This window comes from Epinephelus lanceolatus, chromosome 2 (assembly GCF_041903045.1).
Source record: "Epinephelus lanceolatus isolate andai-2023 chromosome 2, ASM4190304v1, whole genome shotgun sequence".
In the NCBI taxonomy this organism is placed as follows: Eukaryota; Metazoa; Chordata; class Actinopteri; order Perciformes; family Serranidae; genus Epinephelus; species Epinephelus lanceolatus.
Genome location: NC_135735.1, coordinates 21,535,800 through 21,557,644, shown reverse-complemented (window position 1 = coordinate 21,557,644; position 21,845 = coordinate 21,535,800). Strand labels below are relative to the sequence as shown.

At 40.7% G+C, this 21,845-nt stretch overlaps 1 protein-coding gene across 1 annotated transcript; it reads right to left on the bottom strand.

The window, feature by feature from the left end:
* Positions 1-1,819: 1,819 nt before the first annotated feature.
* Positions 1,820-20,285, bottom strand: slc39a13 (solute carrier family 39 member 13). The gene is made up of 10 exons (XM_033630961.2): positions 20,151-20,285; positions 17,421-17,786; positions 13,874-13,981; positions 11,038-11,180; positions 9,440-9,559; positions 7,664-7,753; positions 4,776-4,826; positions 4,506-4,638; positions 4,296-4,395; positions 1,820-2,620 (listed from the first exon to the last, which is right to left on the bottom strand). Exons 2-10 carry the CDS (start codon positions 17,746-17,748, stop codon positions 2,545-2,547), a joined length of 1,149 nt encoding a protein of 382 aa, XP_033486852.1. The 5' UTR covers positions 17,749-17,786; positions 20,151-20,285; the 3' UTR covers positions 1,820-2,544.
* Positions 20,286-21,845: the final 1,560 nt, after the last annotated feature.

Here is a 21,845-nt window from a genome sequence, read left to right as displayed (position 1 = left end):
CAAACAGACTGTGTTGAAATTGGACAAGTGTGAACACACAATCAATACCCCCCTCCCTCCACCTCCCATATGACATTTTTAGGCATAGGATCTTTGCAGTAAAAATATGCTCAGCGAGGTCACAACACACTGGGCTGCCTCAGCACATAAACACGGGTCCACCAATCAATATTAGGATATCCTAATCCCACTGAGATCATTAGAACACCTGCGTCACTGCTCTCATACTGTCTGCCAGCATGTGTTTTGTCATTAAAGTGATAGACAGCAGTCTTTTTTTATTACATAGATGTCTGAAATGTACACTTTATTTCTTCAGGGTGGAAACTTTCACAAAAGGTTTATAAAAACATAATGTTCTGAATAATCCTGCTCTCTGACAGTTATCAGTCCCTAGTCTCACAAAATTCTTGGCAACAAGTATAAATCAAAGCTGAATACAGTGGAAACTGCTTATAGTGATCACAGTTACAGTGATCAAATGCTTATATGGATCAAGAAGCTTGGGGCAGAATAATTCCTGTACAAATGCTGTTTAAATAATTTGCTTATAGTAATCATCTACTGTGCTTACAGTGTTCACTTGGAGTCTTTTCATACATGACAACATATGGAAAAGAATCAAAAATGTGGTAAGTGTGCTCATTGAAATCATGACATCTCTCAATGAGCAATCAGCCCAGTCACTGGAAGAATATGCTCGCATTGTGCGTTTCTGCAAACCCTGAATAGCTTACATATGCACGTTCATATGTGTCATATAAACAATTCTAAAGTGACGCAGCTATATGAGCTGTCAAGGAAGGGATGGTGGATAGTGGATGGTGGATGGTGTGTCACCGAGGCGAAATGCCTCACAACCTGGCGGCGAGACAAGTGCCAAGCGTTGGTCCCAATTGAGACCCAAAACAACAAAATCGAGTGTGATTTGGCGAGTCATTGCTGCAGCTTTTTCGGCAGCAAACTTGGGTGTTTAGTTGCAGCCTGCTGCTGTTTTTCCAGCGGTGATAGCACCATGAAAAACAGTTGTTCTTTGTCAAGACACTGCTGCGTTTTCTGACAAAGAAAAGTGGTTCAGAAAGCAGTTGTCGCTGTGCAAGTGGTTGTTATTCACCTAGAATTCACTGTGGCACAAAAAGCGGTAGTTTCTTGCAGAGACATTGCTGCTTTTCCAGCGGACACTGTTCCCCCAGCTGGGTATTTCAAGCCAAAATATGATCTTTTCCTAACCATAACCAAGTGGTGTTTGTGCCTAAACCTAACCACATGCTAACCATAGTGTTGTTGAATGGAAAAGTTTCAACGTATCCCCTACATAATAACATGGGAATGTAACATAACAGTGGTTTGCTGAATTGTACAATGCCAACATTTTGTCTGGGGATTGCGTTGAGAAAAACAAAGTCTCTTCAAAGGTCATGACAAACTGCCAAAAACAAGATAACGACATGCAGCAGCAACACTTGGTATTCCTCAGGCGACCCTGTGTAGTCTACTCAACCAATGAACAGTCAAGGCTGCTTGTGATGGAGACAGAAACAAATGCACACCAGTGAAACACCTGCGGTTGAATCCACCCTAATCAAGTGGCTCAATAATGCCCAGTCACACAATGCCCCCGTAATGAAACAGCTGTATTTTTGAGCCCTCCATATAATTCAGGCAAAAGGGTGAAAGGTGTCTGTTTCATTACTTTATATTAACATAATAAATACATAAATGTCAATCACCTGAATTGGAAGTAAAGAAATAGGGAAAAAAATTATTATAATAATCATCCGTTCATGGTGATCAATTTGACCCAGACATGTGTAATCACTTAAAGCAGTTTCCATTGTATTAACAAACAGTACCAATTTTTTTATAATTCATTTCCACTTAATCACGACTGTGTATTCAAGCAGAGCTCAAAGCTACAGACTGTACTGTGTGAGAAGATACAAAACAGAAAAAAACTGTACTTTGGTGTAAACCTGACTAGTGTAACAGACCACCCTGACTTTTTGGCACTTATTTCTTAACAACACAAACTGATGGAGTGGTGGTGGTGCATGTCTGATATAACTGTATGTTGCTTGTCTAATGTTCAATAAATATGCAGCAGCTACATCAGAAACAGTAACAATACATACAATGTTTAAACAATTCAGGGTTGAAGACATTTTAAAGAAGGAGGTCCAATAATACCTGTTCTGTTGAGCTGGTACATCAGGGTGTACCTCTGTAAATGTATGTGCAAAACAACATGATTGTCTGATCAATAATATAAGACAATTTGGTAACACGTATCCATACAAACCCTCTTCATTCCCTTGGTGTTTGAGTCTGGCACATTTTTAAGTGTCCACACAAATGTCCTGTCAGCAGATCAAGAGGTCTTCCTTTCAGTCATCCATCCGTAAAGTGCCGATCTTTTGTCAGATATTTGTTTTGGTGTAACATGATGGAAAGTCCCCAGGTGTGAAAGGTACCAGATATGATGGGCAGATAAAGAATGCAGAGTTTTAGTGTTTGATAAGGCAAGAGGGGGGTTTTATGCCGTGTTCAGTCAACAATGGCAGAGAGCACAGCCATGACGGCCACGCCACAGAAAATGAGCAGGATCTGCAGAAGGGACTGCCTGGTAGAACAAAAAGAAACAAACAAAGGGGACAGATTCAGATTCAGACAGATTCAAGGACATCAGAGAAATAAGCCATCTGCCACATTTCCACACCACAGAGCAAGATACACAAAGTTTGGTTCAACAGTAAACGTCCTCTTTAGCCCCCGTTCAGACAGAGCATGTTGTATTGCTGTATCTTTTTTTTTTTTAAATTGTTGCTAGGCAACCACATTATCACCTGTCCTTAGCTTACCCACTATTTTTGCTGTGAAGTTAACTCACAGATACCTTAGAATCTGCATAACAAATGGACAGAGAGGGCACTTGTCTGGCTCTGAGTGGGGGTGAGAGGCTGTTCCCAAATAGTATGTGGGTCACAGGAAACGGAGATCTGTGTGGGCACATGAGACCAAAAAAAGTACCACCTGCTGGTCCAGGAGCTTCACCTGGATGATGGTAATTTAAAAGCTTATTTTATGAGGGGTTGGGGACAGTTTGACAATCTGCTGTCATTCGTGTCGCATAATTATGGTTGGTAAAATAACAGAAAGTAGTTGAGAGGACAGTTTGTTCAGACAGCCTAGGGTGATGCTGAAAGTGAGCTAACTTTTGCCTCAAGCAAACCATGTGCGCAACAACTTTCTGTCAGTGCCACCATATAAGGTCTGCCTCTAAATTCATCTGATTGGACAACAGGAGAAACGCAAATGACGTCAGGCACTCTTCTACTCTGAGTTGAAGGCATTCAGAGCACTCCAGCAAAAACACGAGAAATGCTCAACAATGCAAAGGCAGTGAGCAAAACACTCATTTAAAACAATGACAAAAAGCCTCCCAGGCTGCTTATACACACTCTGACTGAAGCCTTCAGCCCAATTCAGACCAAGGATTCACAACAAGACGAGTTGAAGCAGGCAACAACTTACAATACGCCGTTCTGCAGCATTCTAAAAACCTGCCAGTTCACACCAATGCAACCAGATGAGACGGTGCATGCAACAACTCTCTGTACATCCACTCCAATTTCCAGCTTTTCAGGCTTATTTTGTGGCTGAATATAATTTGTAGCTACTTAAAATATGAATGAGGATAGTGATAGTGAGATACTGGCTACAGCTGCATTTGTAGCAGTGATGAAAAAAGGAAAAACAGAAACAAAATGAACATCAGATGAACTGTATTCATAATAAATACGCCACAATAAGATAAATATCCAGCACCAATAAATTAGTCAATGAGCCGTGACCCACCACCAAACACCAGCACACCGTGAGGATGGAAACAGGGCTCAGCTGGGCCGGAGCACCTGCCGCAAGTGAACACGCTGTCTGCGGTCATATTGACTTGACCAGCGGACTTCACTACAAGCCAACTGGCTGTAAAAAACAGGTGAAGTGCTTTACATTCTAAAACCAGCCACAAGCGATTTGACCTGCTGAGTTGCAGGTGACACCATCAGATGACTTGAGTTGAGCTCAGACCGCCTAGTTCACACCTCTGCAACTTTTCCCTGCTGTCTCATTGTGAATCTTTGGTCTGAACTGGGCTTTACACTGTCACCACGGTTCAACTGCAGAACAGGTTAAAGGTCTCCTGTGGAGTTTTTGGACAATAATGGCACTATGTAGCCATATTTTTACAAGTGAGTCCCTGTTCTGTTTGTAACATGAACACACATAAGGATGCATACCTTAAACTGGACTCCTCCACCAGGTCAGGCATCACATTCACCAAGGCTATGTAGAGGAAGCCTCCAGCGGTGAAAGGCAATATCCAGGTAGTGGTATGTTCTTGAAACAGCAGGAAAGACTCATGACTGATTCTGGCAAGTGTAAAATGGTCTCCAGTTGATAACAATGTGTTTGAATATGATTGAAAATTGAAGATTAAAGATTTTTACCTGTGTCTTTTGGAGACTGAGCATACAGCGCAAAGCAAGCTCCCAACACCCCAACCAGCGCCGTGGACAGCTGCATGCGGGCAGCGCTCCACCGGTCAAACCCGGCCCTCAGCAAAATGGCAAAGTCTCCCACCTTATAGAGGAATGGCTAAACATTCAGTCTGATTCCTCCTATGTACTTTCTGCTATGTAAACATGAAACCTTCAAGTAAACCCTCACACTTTGAATTTGGAAATGATATGTAGGGGGGATCCTCGTGGTAAGCTTACCTCATGGGGGATTTCATGGAGCAGGATGGCAAAGGTGGTTAGAAACCCAACCTGCAAGAAAAGCCTTGTTAACAATGCTTTGTCTTACGTGGTAAAGATTTGTGCTCAGTAGTATCAAAGGAAAAATGTATGACATTCATCCCAGACAGCACCTGAGCTGAGTGCTAAGCTCTACTGTATGTGTTCAGCCTGCAGTGAACAGTGCACAGAGGTAAAATGTAAAAGACAGAGTATGAATTTTGAGCTGCTTATAGAGCTGTAACGTTGTGTCAGCTTAAAGTCTTACGAAGTTTTTATAATCCTGCATGTAGAGCATGGTGAGATCCATCAACTGTGTGAATCAGAATGAAGTCAGGGGTGTAGTCACGCACATCACATGAGGGTGAAAGGTCAGTATGTTTTGTCAAAATAATGTCATAGAATGTTAAGGACAAGATAATCTTTGCAAGTCAGTCAACTAACTAATAATTATCAATTATAGCTATAGTTACCTTTAATTTCAAGAACAAAAGTTGGGGGAAAAAAGCCCAAAAATTAACCATGAGGCATCATATAGCTTAATGACATTCTTTTCCAAATAATCTTTAAACCTTTTCTTGAAAATTAAAAGTTAAAAATGTTCAGGAAGTAACAGTCAAAGAGCATATGTTATATAGTAAATAAAAGAAATATTACATATATTATATTATAGTAAATAAATTATATATATGTCATATTATAGTAATAAAAAATATATTGTATTTTATATATTATATTATAGTAAATAAATAAATATTATATATATTATCTTATAGTAAATAAATAATTCTATATGTTATATTATGGTAAATAAATGAATAAAATATACATTATATTATAGTAAATGAGAAATGTGTGCAAGTTAAAGTATTTAAAAATCTGTAAACCTCAAAATTAAATTAAAAATAAATGCACAATGTAGTCTAATTAAATAATAATGATAATGATAATGATAATGATAATAACCATAATCATAATCATAATCATAACAATCATAATAATAACCATACTAATAATAATCATAATAATAATTAACTTTGTCCAGGAAGCAGGGGGATATAAAAAGCCCAAAATTTAAGTTATCAAATCTGTAAGGCGGGGCCAAAAAATGTGAATGTAACTCAATGATGTAATATAGTCTGTGGTTTAAGCCATATAAGGCTATTCTGGTACTTTCAATTCAGTTCAATTCAATTTTATCTATTAAGCTCAATATCACAAATCACATTTTGCCTCAGAGGGCTTTGGCCAGCTCCCTTTAAAATAAGACTTCACTGATTGCAGAGGGGAAATATGATAAGACATCCTTAAATGCTTTATTAATAAAGGATCAAAGTTGAATACATTCATCAGCAATCCAGAATTAACAACTGTGAAGTCTGACATCTTCATGTTTACTCGATACTGCGTTGATGCAGTCCGTTTTCATGCCGCATTTCACTGTGGCAAAGTCACATCGGGATAAATGCGCATGGGAGTAAACAGATAACACCGGTGAGATGTCTTGTATGTGTATGTTTGAGGAATCTAGTTAACTTCCTCTCTGGCACATTTATCCATAGTTCATGCTGATAGCCTTATGTCTCTCCAGCTGGACTCTCTCCTTCCCACAGCTACAAACATACAGTAACCTACTAAAGCCACGCAAATACACGCTACTGCAGTTTAAAGTGTTCCTTTTCAATCAAGATTCCAAGATAATAAAAGACGAATAAGTTTTAAACTGTAAAAAGTTGGCTGTATCCTACACTGAATGTCCACTGAGCAGTCGACTCTTAAGACTGTGAGACTGCTGATACAACAGATCTGCTGCTCTGTCAGCCTGCGTACGCTGCCAAACACTGTACTCACAAGGAAGGTGTTACATGTCCAAATTCCCCAGATACATTTTTGTCCTTTGCTTTCATCAGGTATTATAGCGCTCCTTATTGGCCATTTTGCAACACTCCTGCATAGTACTCATCTTTTGAGGTGAGAACAACCAAATTCTGACCAGTAATACAGTCGAAGCAGCTTAATATTTAAACTGAATGAACATTTAACAGCCTATCCCTTTTCTTTGGGGGCAGAATTTGAGCTTTCCCAAACCAGTTATTTGAATCTGACAGGGTACACAATCAGATTTCTCCATCATTATAAACTAAGGAAATGTCTTGGCTGTTTGTCAAGAAGAAGTAATACTTATACAACTGGGGTCAGTCTATGAAGACAATAGCTGCTACTTGAAGTTCTATATTTACCGGTATATAAGTGTCTTAATGGTCCTGCATGCAGACGTGACAGACAGCCCAGTGTCGGTTTAAGCACTATATTTATTAGCAATGATTGTCAGTTCGTGATTGTGTGCTAATTTGGACTGCAAACCCCGGGGAAACATTTCACCTGCAATTATATTTTATGAAGACCAGGGGCTCGTGTATTAATATGCATGCTGAGGACTTAATGTGAATGTAATCACATCCTTGTGCATGAGTCATTTACCCAACCGGTGTGGTTAGGTATATACACATTATCAGCACAAAACTCTGCTCACTGAGGCCCAGGATCTGTACCACACTACAGTGCTCTCTCTCTGCCTGTTCTGTTTTTATATAAGAGTAGAAGGACGTTTTACTTTCTGAATTTCTGATTGAAGGACTGGCTGCATTAAAAAAAACTTAACACAAATGAGATTGTCAGAACTTCATAATCTACATACTGCATATTACTCCATATGCAGAACAAGGGAAAATAATGTGGGAGCTCTCATTCATTGTTAAAAACTAATCTTGTTTTGTGTGTGAGCCACATTTAAATGGGAAATATAGACATTTCAAGAAAAAAATATGATTTTAAGTCTTATTAGTGTTGAGATTATCACAGTTTCTTACCTTTTTGCTGACCAAGAAACTTCCTGCTACTGCCAGTCCGTGGGTGAAGTTGTCAATGCAGTTGGCCAGTAGGTTTAGGTATCCACTTATCTGTAACATGCAAAACATTATGCCAGTGTTACACACTCATGTTTAGGACTGGCATGATGAGAGGTCAGCAATATGGCCCTAAAATAAAATAAAATAAAATAAAACAATATTTCAGGGTATTTTTGTGATAACAATATTCATGACGACATGACAAATTAGTAAAAAAAAAAAAAAAATTATTAATTTAAGAAAATAGTGATATAGTTTTATATGTCAACCAAACAGTTGGGGAAATTGGGGAAGGGAGACAAAGTGAGAACATAAACAAACGGAAATTATTTAAGAGGTGCTGGATAATTAACACTATATTATTGTATGTGTATTATTACCATGATATTAATATATAAATATAATATTAATTAAATTAGCTGAATAAAATGACAAAAATCAAATGATATATATCATTTGATAATATGTCATTTTATTCAGCTAATTTAATGATCTGCCTCTGAAGAATGAGCGAGAGCCGTCACATCTAATCCAATGCATTAATGGTTTATTTTGACCAAACCAGAGTTGGTGATTGCTGAAACATTGGAAAAAAACTCACTGAGATGATTCTGGTAGGTTTTATTTCATTTCGGTTCAGTTTGAGCAAATTTGTTTTTAACAATATGTTTAAAAAGGACATTTGTGTTGTGAAAGTCAGAAGTTTGAGTTTGGAAGGTGTGCAGTTGTATTTTCCTGTTTAAAAAGGAAAATAGGTGTAAGAATATTTCTTTAAACATTTTGTGAGTTTAATCAAAGCTAAGAGAGCTGGTGGAACATCACAAACTCTCCACTTGGACACATCTCCCAGCTGGAACCACAGGTGTGGGGTGGGGATTTGCCTCACACACACCTGTGCAAATATATCAGCAGTTGTCTGTTTTTGGGCTGATGGTGGCCAGATGGAAAAATTTTGTATCTACCATAACCCTACTACTCAGTCACAACATTCTCTTTAAGATACAATGCTGGTTAAATTTGATCAGTTGATATCCAATATGTACATTTTCATATGTTGTAATTCTAATGACTTAATAGATCATGTGGTGCCATCTTTACAATCTGAGCCCTTTAAAACAAGGCTGCTGGTGATGTGCCACAAGTGTCTCAGCCAGTGTTGTTGTTTTTGTAATAAATTGTTAAATTGTGCCTCTGTGTTTTAGTGGACGTCTCAATTAAAAGAATTACAGTTAGCTTCTTAGCTCTTTGCTGTTTACATAACTCGATAGATTTTGGAAGTGATAAAAAATATTGGCAATTTAGGCAATTCACACGAGAAAATTCAAATGCATTTTTTCACATATCTCTCTTAACTACGCCGCACAGCACACATATAGCGCAGGGTCAGTCATAAGCCCCGTTTCCACCAAACACTTTGAGTATGGTACCCTTGGAACCAAAAGTTACCCCTCAGACATGGCACCACAAGTCAGCCTTGAGCAGAGTGACCGTCCGCTACTGACCAATCAACAGACTGCAGTGTTCACAGCTCCACCTTTTAGTACCAGATCTGTGTGCTCAGTACCCCAACAGAAGGGGTACCAAAATTGTCTCTCCAGCTACCAGTACACACAGACTGAGCTCCTGCCACCCCACATAAACAACCCATATCAAGTGTTTACCCCCAGCGGTGTCTTTCAGAAAAAAATATTTTCTGTCGTTTTGGTTAAGTGGAAATGTTTTGGTTGTCAGAATTACCTTGATTTTCTCTGATCTTTCCTGCAGACTCTGTTGCTTGGAGGATTTCCATGACTCAGCATGGTGCCCATTTCTGAGTGATGCCACTGCTTTTCCACTGAAAGCTGAATTAGACTGTGACTGTGGAGAAAAAATGTAGAAAAACAAGACAAAAATGAACATGGTGTTCTCACCAAACCTCTGCTTTATACATCTTCAAAGTATTTTTAATAAACAATCAACAATTTGCTTCATTTTTCAGACATAACAGATGACCTTTAAATTCCAACACTGCTCAACATATTTGTATTTTAAATATAGGAGAAAAAAAACAGAGACCCGATTCATTTCAAGCTACAGCCTTGCATTTTCCGAGAACAGCCCAACTTCCCTGTTCCCTCATTCAGAAACCACTTACATTGCCATTTAGGCTGATAGTCAAATTAAGTGAGAGGAAAATAGCCTGCTGTCTTCTGGTCGGAGTGAGGAAATGTTTGCTCCATGTCTATGATTGAAACATGAGGAAGTAATAAAGCGTGATGATTTTTCAGGGCTATCAATCACCTCCTGCTGTAAGACAGATTGGAGCTAAATTGTCGCTGCAACACAACTAATTTAAAATGACCTAAAAATAAGACAGTGATTAAATTTTCTTCTTCTCATTTTACACCAAGCATTGGAGCTCTGCACACACACGTTATACATCCATCAAAAACACTGACCCAGTTCAAGTAAAATAAAGTTTACCTTGGTACTGTCCTTGAAAATTTGCCTAAACACACAGTATTTTAACATCTGTCTCTCTCACACACTGTCACACTCTGTCCCCATCTATTGTTGCCTCTGTCTATAAGCTGAGTGCTCTCCTGTGGACACTGAAATGGCTAAAGCAGCTGCTTCACCCTGGCACTATAAATAGACACTGGTGGATGAGCTGAGCCGTGGATTCCAATCTTCTCCCTCACTGGCAATACAAAGATGGGAGGGAGGATGAGAAAGCCTTTACAAACAGACTGCAACTGGCCATTCATTGTCTACAAAGAGGCCACGGGTAAAAACCTGTTTGTCAGTTTTGCAGAGTCATATTTCATGTTGCACTATTTGGAATATCATTACTGAACAATAAACGTTAACTTTGATGCTCACTGGGACAAGTATCTCATTTTGACACTTAAGTTAATGGGATACTTAACCCACAAAATGACCATTTGTATATCAATCAGTCATGCTGTGCTACCTTGAATCTGTGAAGAAAACTTCTTACATGTCTACATACTGCAAATGCTCTGCCTACTAGTGCCTATAAATCTCTCTAGTGACACCCCGTAGCATCCCGTTGCGAGTGGCTGCCTGGTAACTTCACAGTGTCAACAAAATGGCAAAAAAATGTCGAATTATTCCTTTAAACTCTTCCCTGTTAGAGGAGATCACTGATAAGCCCGTTGTACAGTAGGTCATCTGATGCTACAGTCACTAAACACTAACAGACATAGCATACCTATGAAAAACAAAAATATGTGAGGCTTGTGTTGACACGTCTGTGTGCAGCGAGGCTCCATTGGACAGCAATGAGCGTAACCTGCTAAAAAAAACAACAACATTTCAGCTGAGACACTTACAGCGGAGTTAAAATTCAGGTGTGCATCTGAAGTGGAGTCCTCCTGGCTGTCTTGGTCTGGGAACATTTTCTCCAGGAGGAGGAAGGCCAACAGGCCAACAATAACCCACAGGCCCTGGGTCGTGTAGTGGTTATGTTTACCAGCTGGGATGAAAGCAGAGAGATTGTTCATAAGACTAAGTGAGCAAATGCAGAAAGTGACAAGTGAGCCACAACATGGGTGGGTGCTATAAACACCACTGTTAACAGGGCTCGAAATACCATGTGCATATGCATTGTAGTACATGTTAAATTTCAGCTGTGCATATAATTCTCAGCCACACATGCACTTGTGCACGTAAAATGGTACAGCTGCCAACTGTCACGCATCGACCATGACAGACTTTTTTACATGCACTTAACACTGCACATCCATTTTTAAACGCTGAGGTGAAGTTAGTTTGAAGTTGGATATCAGACTGACATTTACACTGGAGCCAGCAGCATGTTCTTCATCAGTTTCACCCGATGTTTAAAGAAGGAGGACGATGAGCTCACCTCCCCGACTCTCTGTTTAATTGCTGCGAGGGCTGACTGATGACTCCTTTCCACATAGCTCTGTATATGTTTGCAAGTCACCCAGAAGTCCATTCATTCCTGTGAGAACCTCTGTGATCTGCAATGTGTTTCCAACCTCCTACAGTTTTCCTTTTTTTTGGTCTGGAATTTGCCAAATGGAATTTTGTTTGCAGCAGATTTCGGAAAGACTGTATGCACTGTGCCACAGGAAGTTAGCATAAAAACAAATTAGCTGACAGACTGATGAATGTAAAACAGCTCTGTTTATACATTTTTTCCAAGTAAATAAAGAGTTTGACGGCATTTTTGGCTAGCTAACATTGGTAGCAGGCTAGCTGTGTGAGATATAGAGTGTGTACATAATGGACTGCGTGTCTTTTAACAAGGGGTTTCAAGGGATTAAAGAAATCTAATTAATTACATGCTTTGTGATTAATTGATCTAAATTAATCGCATACAACTTTTGCTGTTAAAGTACTTAAAAAATTTCAAAGTAGTAAAGCTGCTGGATTCTGGACCCAACTGTTCCCGTCCTCTCCCACCGAAACTGCTCTGTAGTCCACTGCAATCCATTTTGTAAGGGAGTTAGTTAATCGGTCAAATGTAGACTTACTCAGTTTGTGCCTAAACGCCTGGTCAAGTGTGGCTTGACAAAGCTGGCTGCTAGCGCCAGCATCAGAGGCTGTGCTAGCCCAGACCTCCGGGTTTGCTGCTAAATACTTTGTTAAAGGTGATATTTCAGGCTCAGAGCACCCCGAGGGTACTAAAATTCCTTACAGCAGGAACTGCAGAGAATGTTGCTCCTATCAAGAGTTCCATCAGGGAGCTTTTTAAATGTTAATGTTCCTTTCACTGGGCCGAGCAGCGTCTGCCTCCTTCATGTGACAAAGCCACTGTCGCCTTCAATGATGCACTGGGTAAGAGGGCACCACAGAATGTGATTTATCAGTGTTTATTTTTTCTGTGATTAATTAATCGAAATTAATGTGTTATTTTGACAGCCCTACTTTTAACATTATTTCCACAAAACTGGTGACACCAGACAGGCCAACCTCCTCATTTATTTGTTGCCGTGCATTATTGGTCCTGTTTTTTGTCTGCTCCATAAGCAATATTTACAAGATTGGATGGCAAAAAACACTCAATATTAACTTCTGTGCCATTTCTGTGCTGGTGTTCCTATCCATCTGTATAGAGATGCATTTCCTTGCACTGAAAACCACATTGTATGGCATATACAAATGACCCGATCAGCAATATATTACTGTTCACACACAGAATCAATGATTTTTTTCGACACCTTCATGCTGACTTGCCAATATAAGTGAAAATTATGATTAAAAATTAGATTAAATTGGTCTCATGTGCAGGTAAAAAAAAATGGTGCATGTAATTTTAAAAGTTACAAGCTCAGTTTATAATAACTTAAAGGCACTGTATGTAAGAATGTGGCCAAAACAGTTACTGCACTCAAATTCAAAATACTGCTGCGAGTCATGTCCGCCCCCCCTCCCCTACAGATTCGAGGTTGCTGGACAGCGGCACGCTGGAGACTGATTTGTTTGCCCATGGGCGGCTGCCGTGGCAGGGCCACGTCGCCGTGTCCTTGATCCTCGGTTTTCCAGCGGACCGTTCGAGCAAGTCCAGCTTCTCTGCTGCTAACGCTGCTGCCGGGATACAGCTGAGGAGGAGCCGGCTGCTCATGCTATGTACTGGGACACTGCTAATGCTGTTTGCCGTGCTGCTGTAGCTCAGTCGTAACTGTAACTGATGCTGAGACTCAGGCGCAACAGGCCAAAACACAAATTCAAAACATAAACATGATTTGCGGACTGCATAAATTTTTTTTAGATGCAAATATTCTGGCTGTACTATTGTTGTCAGTGAGATCAGTATGTTATATAAACATTATTCCTTAGTCTCTGTGACATATTACAATGATTTTACGACTATTTGCTTTAGATTTCTTACATATAGCTCCTTTAAACCAAGAGCTGCATCAAATAAACAAAAATTAACACAATCCTATTGCAAAAAAATATTGAGATTTTAAACCAATGTAATGCATGATTAATACATTTTGAATTTAAACAATATCTGAGAAACTACTGTTCCTAAATGAGGTTGACTGACATTACACCAGTCTTTCTTGTATGCCAGAAGGTGCAGCAGTGATATAGTTTTATATCTCCTTCTCGTGTATGTTTAAGAGGGATCAAAGAAATGAAAAACACTTCAAATACAAAGGTGGCGATGGTATTAGTGGAAAGGAAACCCACCTGAAGAGCCAGAGAGCGCCCACGCCTCTGGAAGGAGGTGAAGGAATACATCACCAAGGAGACCGCCAATAGCAAAGCTCAAGAGCTGCTTCAGTTTCTGGCCTCCAGCTAAAACATACAGAGAAAGAGAGGAGAGAAAAAGGTAGCAGTTACTGTGTGGTGTGTTTAATGAAGAACTGTGCACTGACTTTAATGTGAGTGTGACATCCCTCCCTCTGTGCCTGCTGGTTGTATGGTTGGCTTGGCTTCCTGAGTCAGGAGCCGGTGGGTAGAGTGGGGAAGGACATTAGGAAACTGCCTTCACCTAAGTAAACTGGCCCTCAGCCTCTTTAAATGGCTTCATCTCTTCCTCCCGGGCCACCGCCAGCCAGCTTGGTTGAGGTTTTGTGTTTTGTTTGCACCTGTCACACACTACACTCATCCATACGCTGCATTCAATACTGATCTACTGGATTAAGATCGTTATTTTTATCTTACCTTATTTCATCTGTGATTCCCCCTTTTTTGACACTGACGCCACTCAGGCCAGTTTGTGGCAGGATCTTCTTTCACTGTGGCTTGAGATCACAGCCACAAATAAAAATTCACAGCTCTGTGCTTCCTTCCTCCTTTTCCTTTTTTTAAATGTGGCCTTTTCTACTGATTAATTCATAATTTTAAACATGACACACACACAAATCCCAAATGTGTCTCTGGCTACTAATAAATGCAGTGATTACTCATGCGCTCCACATAACATTTTTATACTTAAGGAGTTTCCTCAGTAATGACTAACCTCCGGTCAGGACTGCACTTGAAAACCCCACGGCCTAAAATACATCTGGAATGCCACGTTCCTGTGGGTGGGGCCATTCAAGAGGCCACAGGCTGACCTGCAGTCACTCAGGCCTGGTTACTGAGGCATTTCCACTCAGGTTTTTGTTTTTTTTAATGGGACAATTGAAAATGCACAAAAAAAAACAGGTTGACTAAAATGATTTTTTGTGTTCTAGCACAAGTTAAAAGGTGTGGTTAGATGGATTTTCCCTAAAAAATGATACCTATACTCATACAAAAATAATCCCTCTCAGTCATCACTTATCAGCAGAAGGGTGTAGCGGCGTCTGAATCTGCAGAAATTCTACCATCTGCCTGTATGTTCATATTATGATGCGTTCGGACGTTTCTGGGCGTCAACCTTTGGGCAGTGGTGTGTAGCCCCAAGTCAATAACAGGGTGCAGGGCGTGAGGGTGTGACCATGTAAAGACATAGCAACCAGGTGCCAGATCATAAGTACATATCCATGTTGAGCCGTTAAGCCAGGGAGGGAGGGCCAACTTTGAATGCTGTGTTGACAAAACGCAACCAACAAATTCTACTCATTCTGCCTTGAAGGGACAAAAATCAACCTGATGAAACTGCTATCATCATGGACTGGTTAACAGAGGAGATACAGTATTTGAACTGGGCAAAATAAGTGCACATTACTGTTTGCTACAGTGTCTAATGGATGACTATGTCGGTGTTAAGTCTAGACTAAATAACATCAACTGTATGATGGATTGCCATGAAATTTTGTACAGACACTCATGCTTTCCTGACTAATGTCTTTGGGGATCCCTTGAGCCCTCGTCCAGTGTCATCGTGAAGTTTTCATTTCTGGTTTTGAGTAAAATTTCTCACATATATGGATGTCCGTGAAAACGCATTGATGTCCCCCTCATGGTGAATTGTAGGTGTTAGTATTGCAAAGATATTAACACTCTCCATGCAGCATCAGAGAGCTACATGCTTGGCTGTAGACTCTTATTTTTGTTTCCTGTTTCCTCTGGAGGTGCCAGACATGAGTGTTAAAATTCTACCCACAGCAACTTTATTTACACAACCTGTTTTGTTATACTTTTCTTTTTCTCTGTATATTTTTCAATTCAGTTTTATTTGGCGTCAGACTGGTTGACCTTTTCACTGACATTCTTTTTATTTAGTACAACCCACAGCTCTTGCTACTGATTTTGGCATTTTACAGAAGAAATTTTTTTTAATTAATTTACATCACCTACTGGGCAGCCTGTTTTCAAAGCCTGCATTGTCATTTCATCTTTAAAGCTGGAGTAGGCTGTTTTCTGTGTCTCATTGGACAAAAATCCCATAATGACCTTTCAGCATATTGTAATTCACATGGTCTGAGAGAAAACTAGACTTCTGCACCTTCTCTTGTCTTTGTTTTTAGTCTTTAGAAAATCTAGTGCATGATGGGAGACTTTGGCCAATCACAAGTCATTTCAGAGAGAGGGCAATCCCATTGGCTGTTCCACAAATGCAGATGTGTATGCATGTTCTTTCAGATAGCTAAAACCTGCTGTAATGGTTCAATAAGTCAGACTTAGCCTCAAATCACAGTGTGTCCTCCATCTCACTCCCTGCCGGTACAGACCACCTTGCCGGGAGAGGCACGGACAGCAACTCCGGAGACGCACACCTAGTCAGCAGCCACTGCAACATGATTCAACCAAGCAAAAACCCCAGTGCCAGGAGACCTGACGGCCCTGACTACATGCCGGATCACCAAACTCTGTGTTGCTGCCTTTGCACGGGTTACACAGCTTCACCACTGCTGCTTGGTGCTGGGGTTTGCACTGGTTGAAACTGAGCTGCTACAGCCGCCGACCAACAGTCCATCTCCACTCTCCTCCTGGCAAAGCAGTCCACAGTGGTGGGGAGCTAAGAGGAAGGACCATGGGGTGGGCTAGCTAGCTAATTCGTGTCTCATCTGTGGTCTAATAATCCAAGAACGGGGAAAAGAGAGGCTTAGATAATACAATGGGTGCAGCTCTACAATGAAATAAGGTTAAATAAATCAATGTAGGACAGAATGGGGAGAGCTGCAGGAGGAGGTTGTATTTTCAAATTGTGCCGTTTTTCTTTTTCTTTTTTCCCCCCAGACAACTGCCTACTTCAACTTTAAGACATGTTCATGCGTCACGCAGAAAAACATGCACTGGAATACATGACTGAAGATCTGTTTTCCAGGAAGCTGCAGTTTTCCAGGAGCTTCAAGTGTCCATATCACAGAATCTTGTGCGCAGCATATACAGTTCTGAACCATGAAGAGGGTGCAGCTGGGTCTGGCTGTCAAAGATGCAGCTGAACTACTTCTTGACCCCACTGGGTTTGTTTTCTCTTATTATGGGGTGAGGAGAGCTGAGATTTACTATGGAGCCATTAAAGAGCTGGAATTCCATGTATATAGTTAATGAGGCAGAAACATTTCCCTACTGCAGCAATGTGAACTCTGAACTCTTCTGCTTTCAACACCTCAGTCTCCTGTCAGTTTATACCTGTTTAGTATTTACACGGTGCCATCTGTGTTCATGTTGACATGTATGCATGAAAAATACTAAACCTATTTTAAATATTGAAATGGAAAATATTGTTATTATTACGATGACTAGCTCCTCAGGATGCAGTAGAGTACATAGAAAAATGAACAAAAAAATGATAATGTCATATAGAGGGCATCTCCTCTCTTCAGTTACATAGATACCATAATGTATAACCATGTCTTACCTTCTGTTTTGAGGGCTGCTCCAGCTTCAATGGGAATGACAAGAAGGGGGAAAATCCCGCTGAGGCCTACAGCAACAGAGCCCACCAGGGACAAGAGCCAAACATGACCATCTTCGCTGGTTAAGAAGCCTGCTACTGCCCGGAGGCCTGGGAGGTCATCTGTCAGGCTGGGGCCTGATCCCGCAGCTGTGGCTGTTGCATGAGCCATAGCTGTTTGTGTCATCTTCTGGCTGCTTGATGCCTCCCGGGAGGTCAGCATCAGCAGGGCAACTGGGATACACAGAGCAGTGACAGCCCAGCCGGGCTTCCTATAGCTTCCACCTTTCATCTGTCCCACGGTCCAAAAAGCACTTGCAACCAGTAATGCTGCAAGAGGAGCACACTCTCAGGAAAAACAAGCCACCTGAAACTTCTCAAGCATGTATGAACATTTGAAACAAGCAGTAAAGGAACAGTGCATATGATTTAGGAGAATTAAGTAGCATATAGTGGTGAGGTATGCAGATTGCAACCAGCTGAAACTTCTCCCAGAAACAAATGGAGCCAGCTAATTCAACAGATTAAAAAAAAAAAAAAAAAACTGAATAAAGCAGTTTCACTTTTTAAAAAATCTGTGTTTTTTCAACATGGCCTGCTAACTACAGTGGCCAATGCAAAAAGGTGAATGGCCCTATTTAGAGCAAGTGTTTGGTTTGTACGTTATGGCTACTCTAGAGGAGGACTCACTCCCTATGTAGGTGACAGCTCATTTCAAGGTAACCAAAAAAAAACTGCGATTCTTATTTTCAGGCGAATATATGCTAAAGAAAACATACTTATTATGTTAAAAGTACATATTCCATTTCAGTCAATACATTCCCAAAAATCCAACCCACTGGACATGCTCTCATTGGGGGATGCTAACCACAGTGTCTGAAATGGTGAATGGCCCTATCTAGAGCCAGTGTTTGGTTTGACCGTTCTGTGCTGCTGTAGAAACATGGCGGAGCAACATGTGATCTCTGTAGATGCGGACCCGCTCCCTTTGTAGATATAGGGCCCGATCACACAGAAAGCATTTTAGCATCTGGAGGCAGCTTTTTTGTGATTGATTTTAATGTGAATGAAGCTTTTTGCTTGCTGTTTTTGCGTTGCTACACACCTCGTGTTCTGCACTCTAGGCGCCTAGCATTTGAGTCGGAGTGCTCTGAACTCCCCACGTCATCAAGTTTACAGTTGGTAAACAATGGAGGAGAAACTGGTGGTAGCCGTTGCTGGATACCCAGAGCTATACGGCTTGGCGATAGACAGCAGGTTGTCAAACTGCCCCTGAGTCATCTTAAATATGCCTGGAAACAGCCATCATGGAGGCAAAGCTCCTGGACCAACTGGTGGTTCTCCCCATGTACCCACACAGATCTCTGTTTCCCTGTGCCCAACAAACTATTTACTGACAGCCTCTCACCCTCAACCACAACTACAGCAGGGACCTTCTGCCTGTCCATTTTAGGAACTAGATACCATTTACTGTCAAAAAAGTAAAATAAAAAAATATACAGCAGATTGATTGCAGGGGATGGTTAGTGAAAGGAGGTGATGGCATGGTTGCCTGGCAACAATAAAAAGGCACAGTAAGCATTTTTTTTTTTTTTACAAGTGGCATTCGATTAAAAAACAAAAGCAACATGCAAAACGCTTTCTGTGTGATCAGGAAAACACATGGACTCCTATTTTCAGGTAATTATACACAAAAATATTTATGACATTATATTCCATTTCTGCAAATACATCCCCCACACTACACCTTTAAACTGAGGCTGCACCTCACAATTATTTTAGTCATCAGCTAATCTTAGTGTAGTTTGGTACATTAAAAGTCAGAACAAAATGCTATCAGTCTCCTAAAAAGCCGAAGTGGTCATCAAACAGCTTGTGATGTCTGACTGACAACCTAAAACCTAACATATTCAGTTTTCTGTCTCATAATACAAAGCTGAAATCAGCTTGTTTGCACATTTGCTTGATCTAGATAAATGTTGTGTTATTTTTTAACACCAACCAGATGTAAATTTATGTTATTCAGACCAGTTGTTAACACATGCCTAAGTTGAGTTAACATCTAACTTGTGCCAGGGAGAGAAAAGTCCAGAAATACCAGACTGCAGTGTTTGCTTCCTTCAAGCAGCTGTCTGTGGCTGTCTGGCCAGATGTGCAGCCAAAAGTTACACTAGCGCTAACCTTACTGCTACTTATTATTCATCTTTGGCTGAAATGCTGTCACGACACACAACAACAGGCAATTAGAAGTGTTAAAAATCATGCAGCTCATCATATTTCTGTGTGGGACTTAGCAGGACAGAGTCGATGAGGTGAAGTGTCAGTTATCCTACAACCGTTAACGTTAAATATAAAACACAAAAAATTAAAACGCCATGGTGTTAACATAGCAAACAACACGGCTAATTAACGTGACTGAAAACCGTGCTTTTGCCACCGATACACTGAACTAGCTAACTCTGTGAGTAAAAGTTAGCCAGCTAACGTTAGCTAGTAAACACTCAGTGCCGTGTGGACGCTGCTACAGCCGTTAGCTCCGACACCAGCAATCACTGCACATCAGCGCTAACGGTTTTAACTGCTAAAACTAGCATCACTTTGACATAAGTTAGTGCTAACGAAACGGGCCGGTCAGCCCCGACCAAGCGCTAACATCAAATTCACACACGAATGTAATGTTTTATGTTAAAATACCTTGTGGTTTCGGCAGTCTGTGCACCAGTGTGTCCCTGCCATCCAGGCCGGCTTGATGAAGGAAGGCTTCCGCCGCTGAGTTCCACCAGACTCCCAGCAGCTGAGGGCAGGGAGCCGCTAGCTGCAGCACAGGAGTTACTGTCGGTCACCACGGCTCTCCCAAACAGCCACGTATCAGGATCCTGGAGGGGAGAAAAAAAACTCCAAACAGGAGGGGAGACCCGGGACATGGATCCCGCCCCACCAAAGATTTCAGGAAGTTTCTTTTTTGCCCTAAGGACACAGAAACGCTCTCCAACTCTGGGAGCAGCCTGCTGCACGAGATGTCTGTTATAGTTTATTAAAATGGTGGGTAAAAAAAAGATAAACAAAACCCAGTGAAGAAATCTGTCAAGCTTATACATTAGCTGCTAATAAGTAGTCAACATTTAGGTGCATTTAACACAGAAAACCACAGAAAGTACCCAGTGATTTTTAACAGTAAGGCCAGTCATGTTGAACTGCAAATCACAGCATGGAGGCATGTAGCACAGTTCATACAGCAAGTGCAACTCAAGCTGCTTTACATAATAAAATGAGAAATACACATAAAAGACAGGGTGAGAGAGCGCAAATAAGGTTTGATCACACATGCACATAAAAATACTGATTAGGTTTGACACCAATTAATTAAATAAAAGCTGTCTTGGTGAGTGGACATGCTGCTGCATTTTGGATCATCTGCAGTTTGTTTTAAGATTTCTTTGATGCACCCAAATCACTGTAATTTGAATATAGGGATCGAAACTTTACTACACCAGAATATTTCCATTCATCCCCCTCATATGAGCTGTTCCAAATGTGTGCGATGCACCCATTTAAAGGTCCAGTGTGTAGGATTTAAGGGCATCTGTTGGCAGAAGAGGCATATAATATCCATAACTATGTTTTCATTAGTTTCTAACAGTGTTGGGCAAGTTACTCTCAAAATGTAATGCATAACATATTACCTTGTTACCATATTGCTAACAAGTTACTTTACAATATTACTCCCTGTGTAATGAGTTACTTATTACACTACTTGTGTGTTACTTTCACTAAAGAGGCCATGTATAGGCCTTTTAAATGGATGTGGGTCATGTTGTTTCACGGCGGTTGTTTTCATGGTGTTTATTACATTTATTTTCCATAACCGCTTATTCTGTTAGGGGTCGCCTGTAGGCTGGGGCCTATTCCAGCTGACATAGGGCGAGAGGCAGGGTACACCCTGGACAGGTCGCCAGACTATCACAGGGCTACAGCATTGTGAGCATTTATACTTGTGTGCTGTGTCTGTGTCACTCTGCAGTTACACCTCCAAAACACTAGTTGGCAACGGAGTTTCTGTGAAGCGCTGTTAAGTTTAGTTGATTTAAAACAAACCCAAAACACACATTAAAAACACATTAAATATGGTTTAGTAGAGACAATTTCAAATACAAGTATACAAATTAGCTTCACTATAAATCGCAGCATTCACAGACAAACACTTGTCTTAATCTGGACACATTTTCCCCACAAATACAACATGCTAATGTTGTTAGCACAAGCCTATGGCATTTTACATTGTATAAAATTAGCCTAGCGGCCAGCAAACTTTTTCACTTCACATATGAGGCCAGGGACAACAGCAACATTTCACAAAGGTAACATTACAAATTCGGTTCCATTACAGCT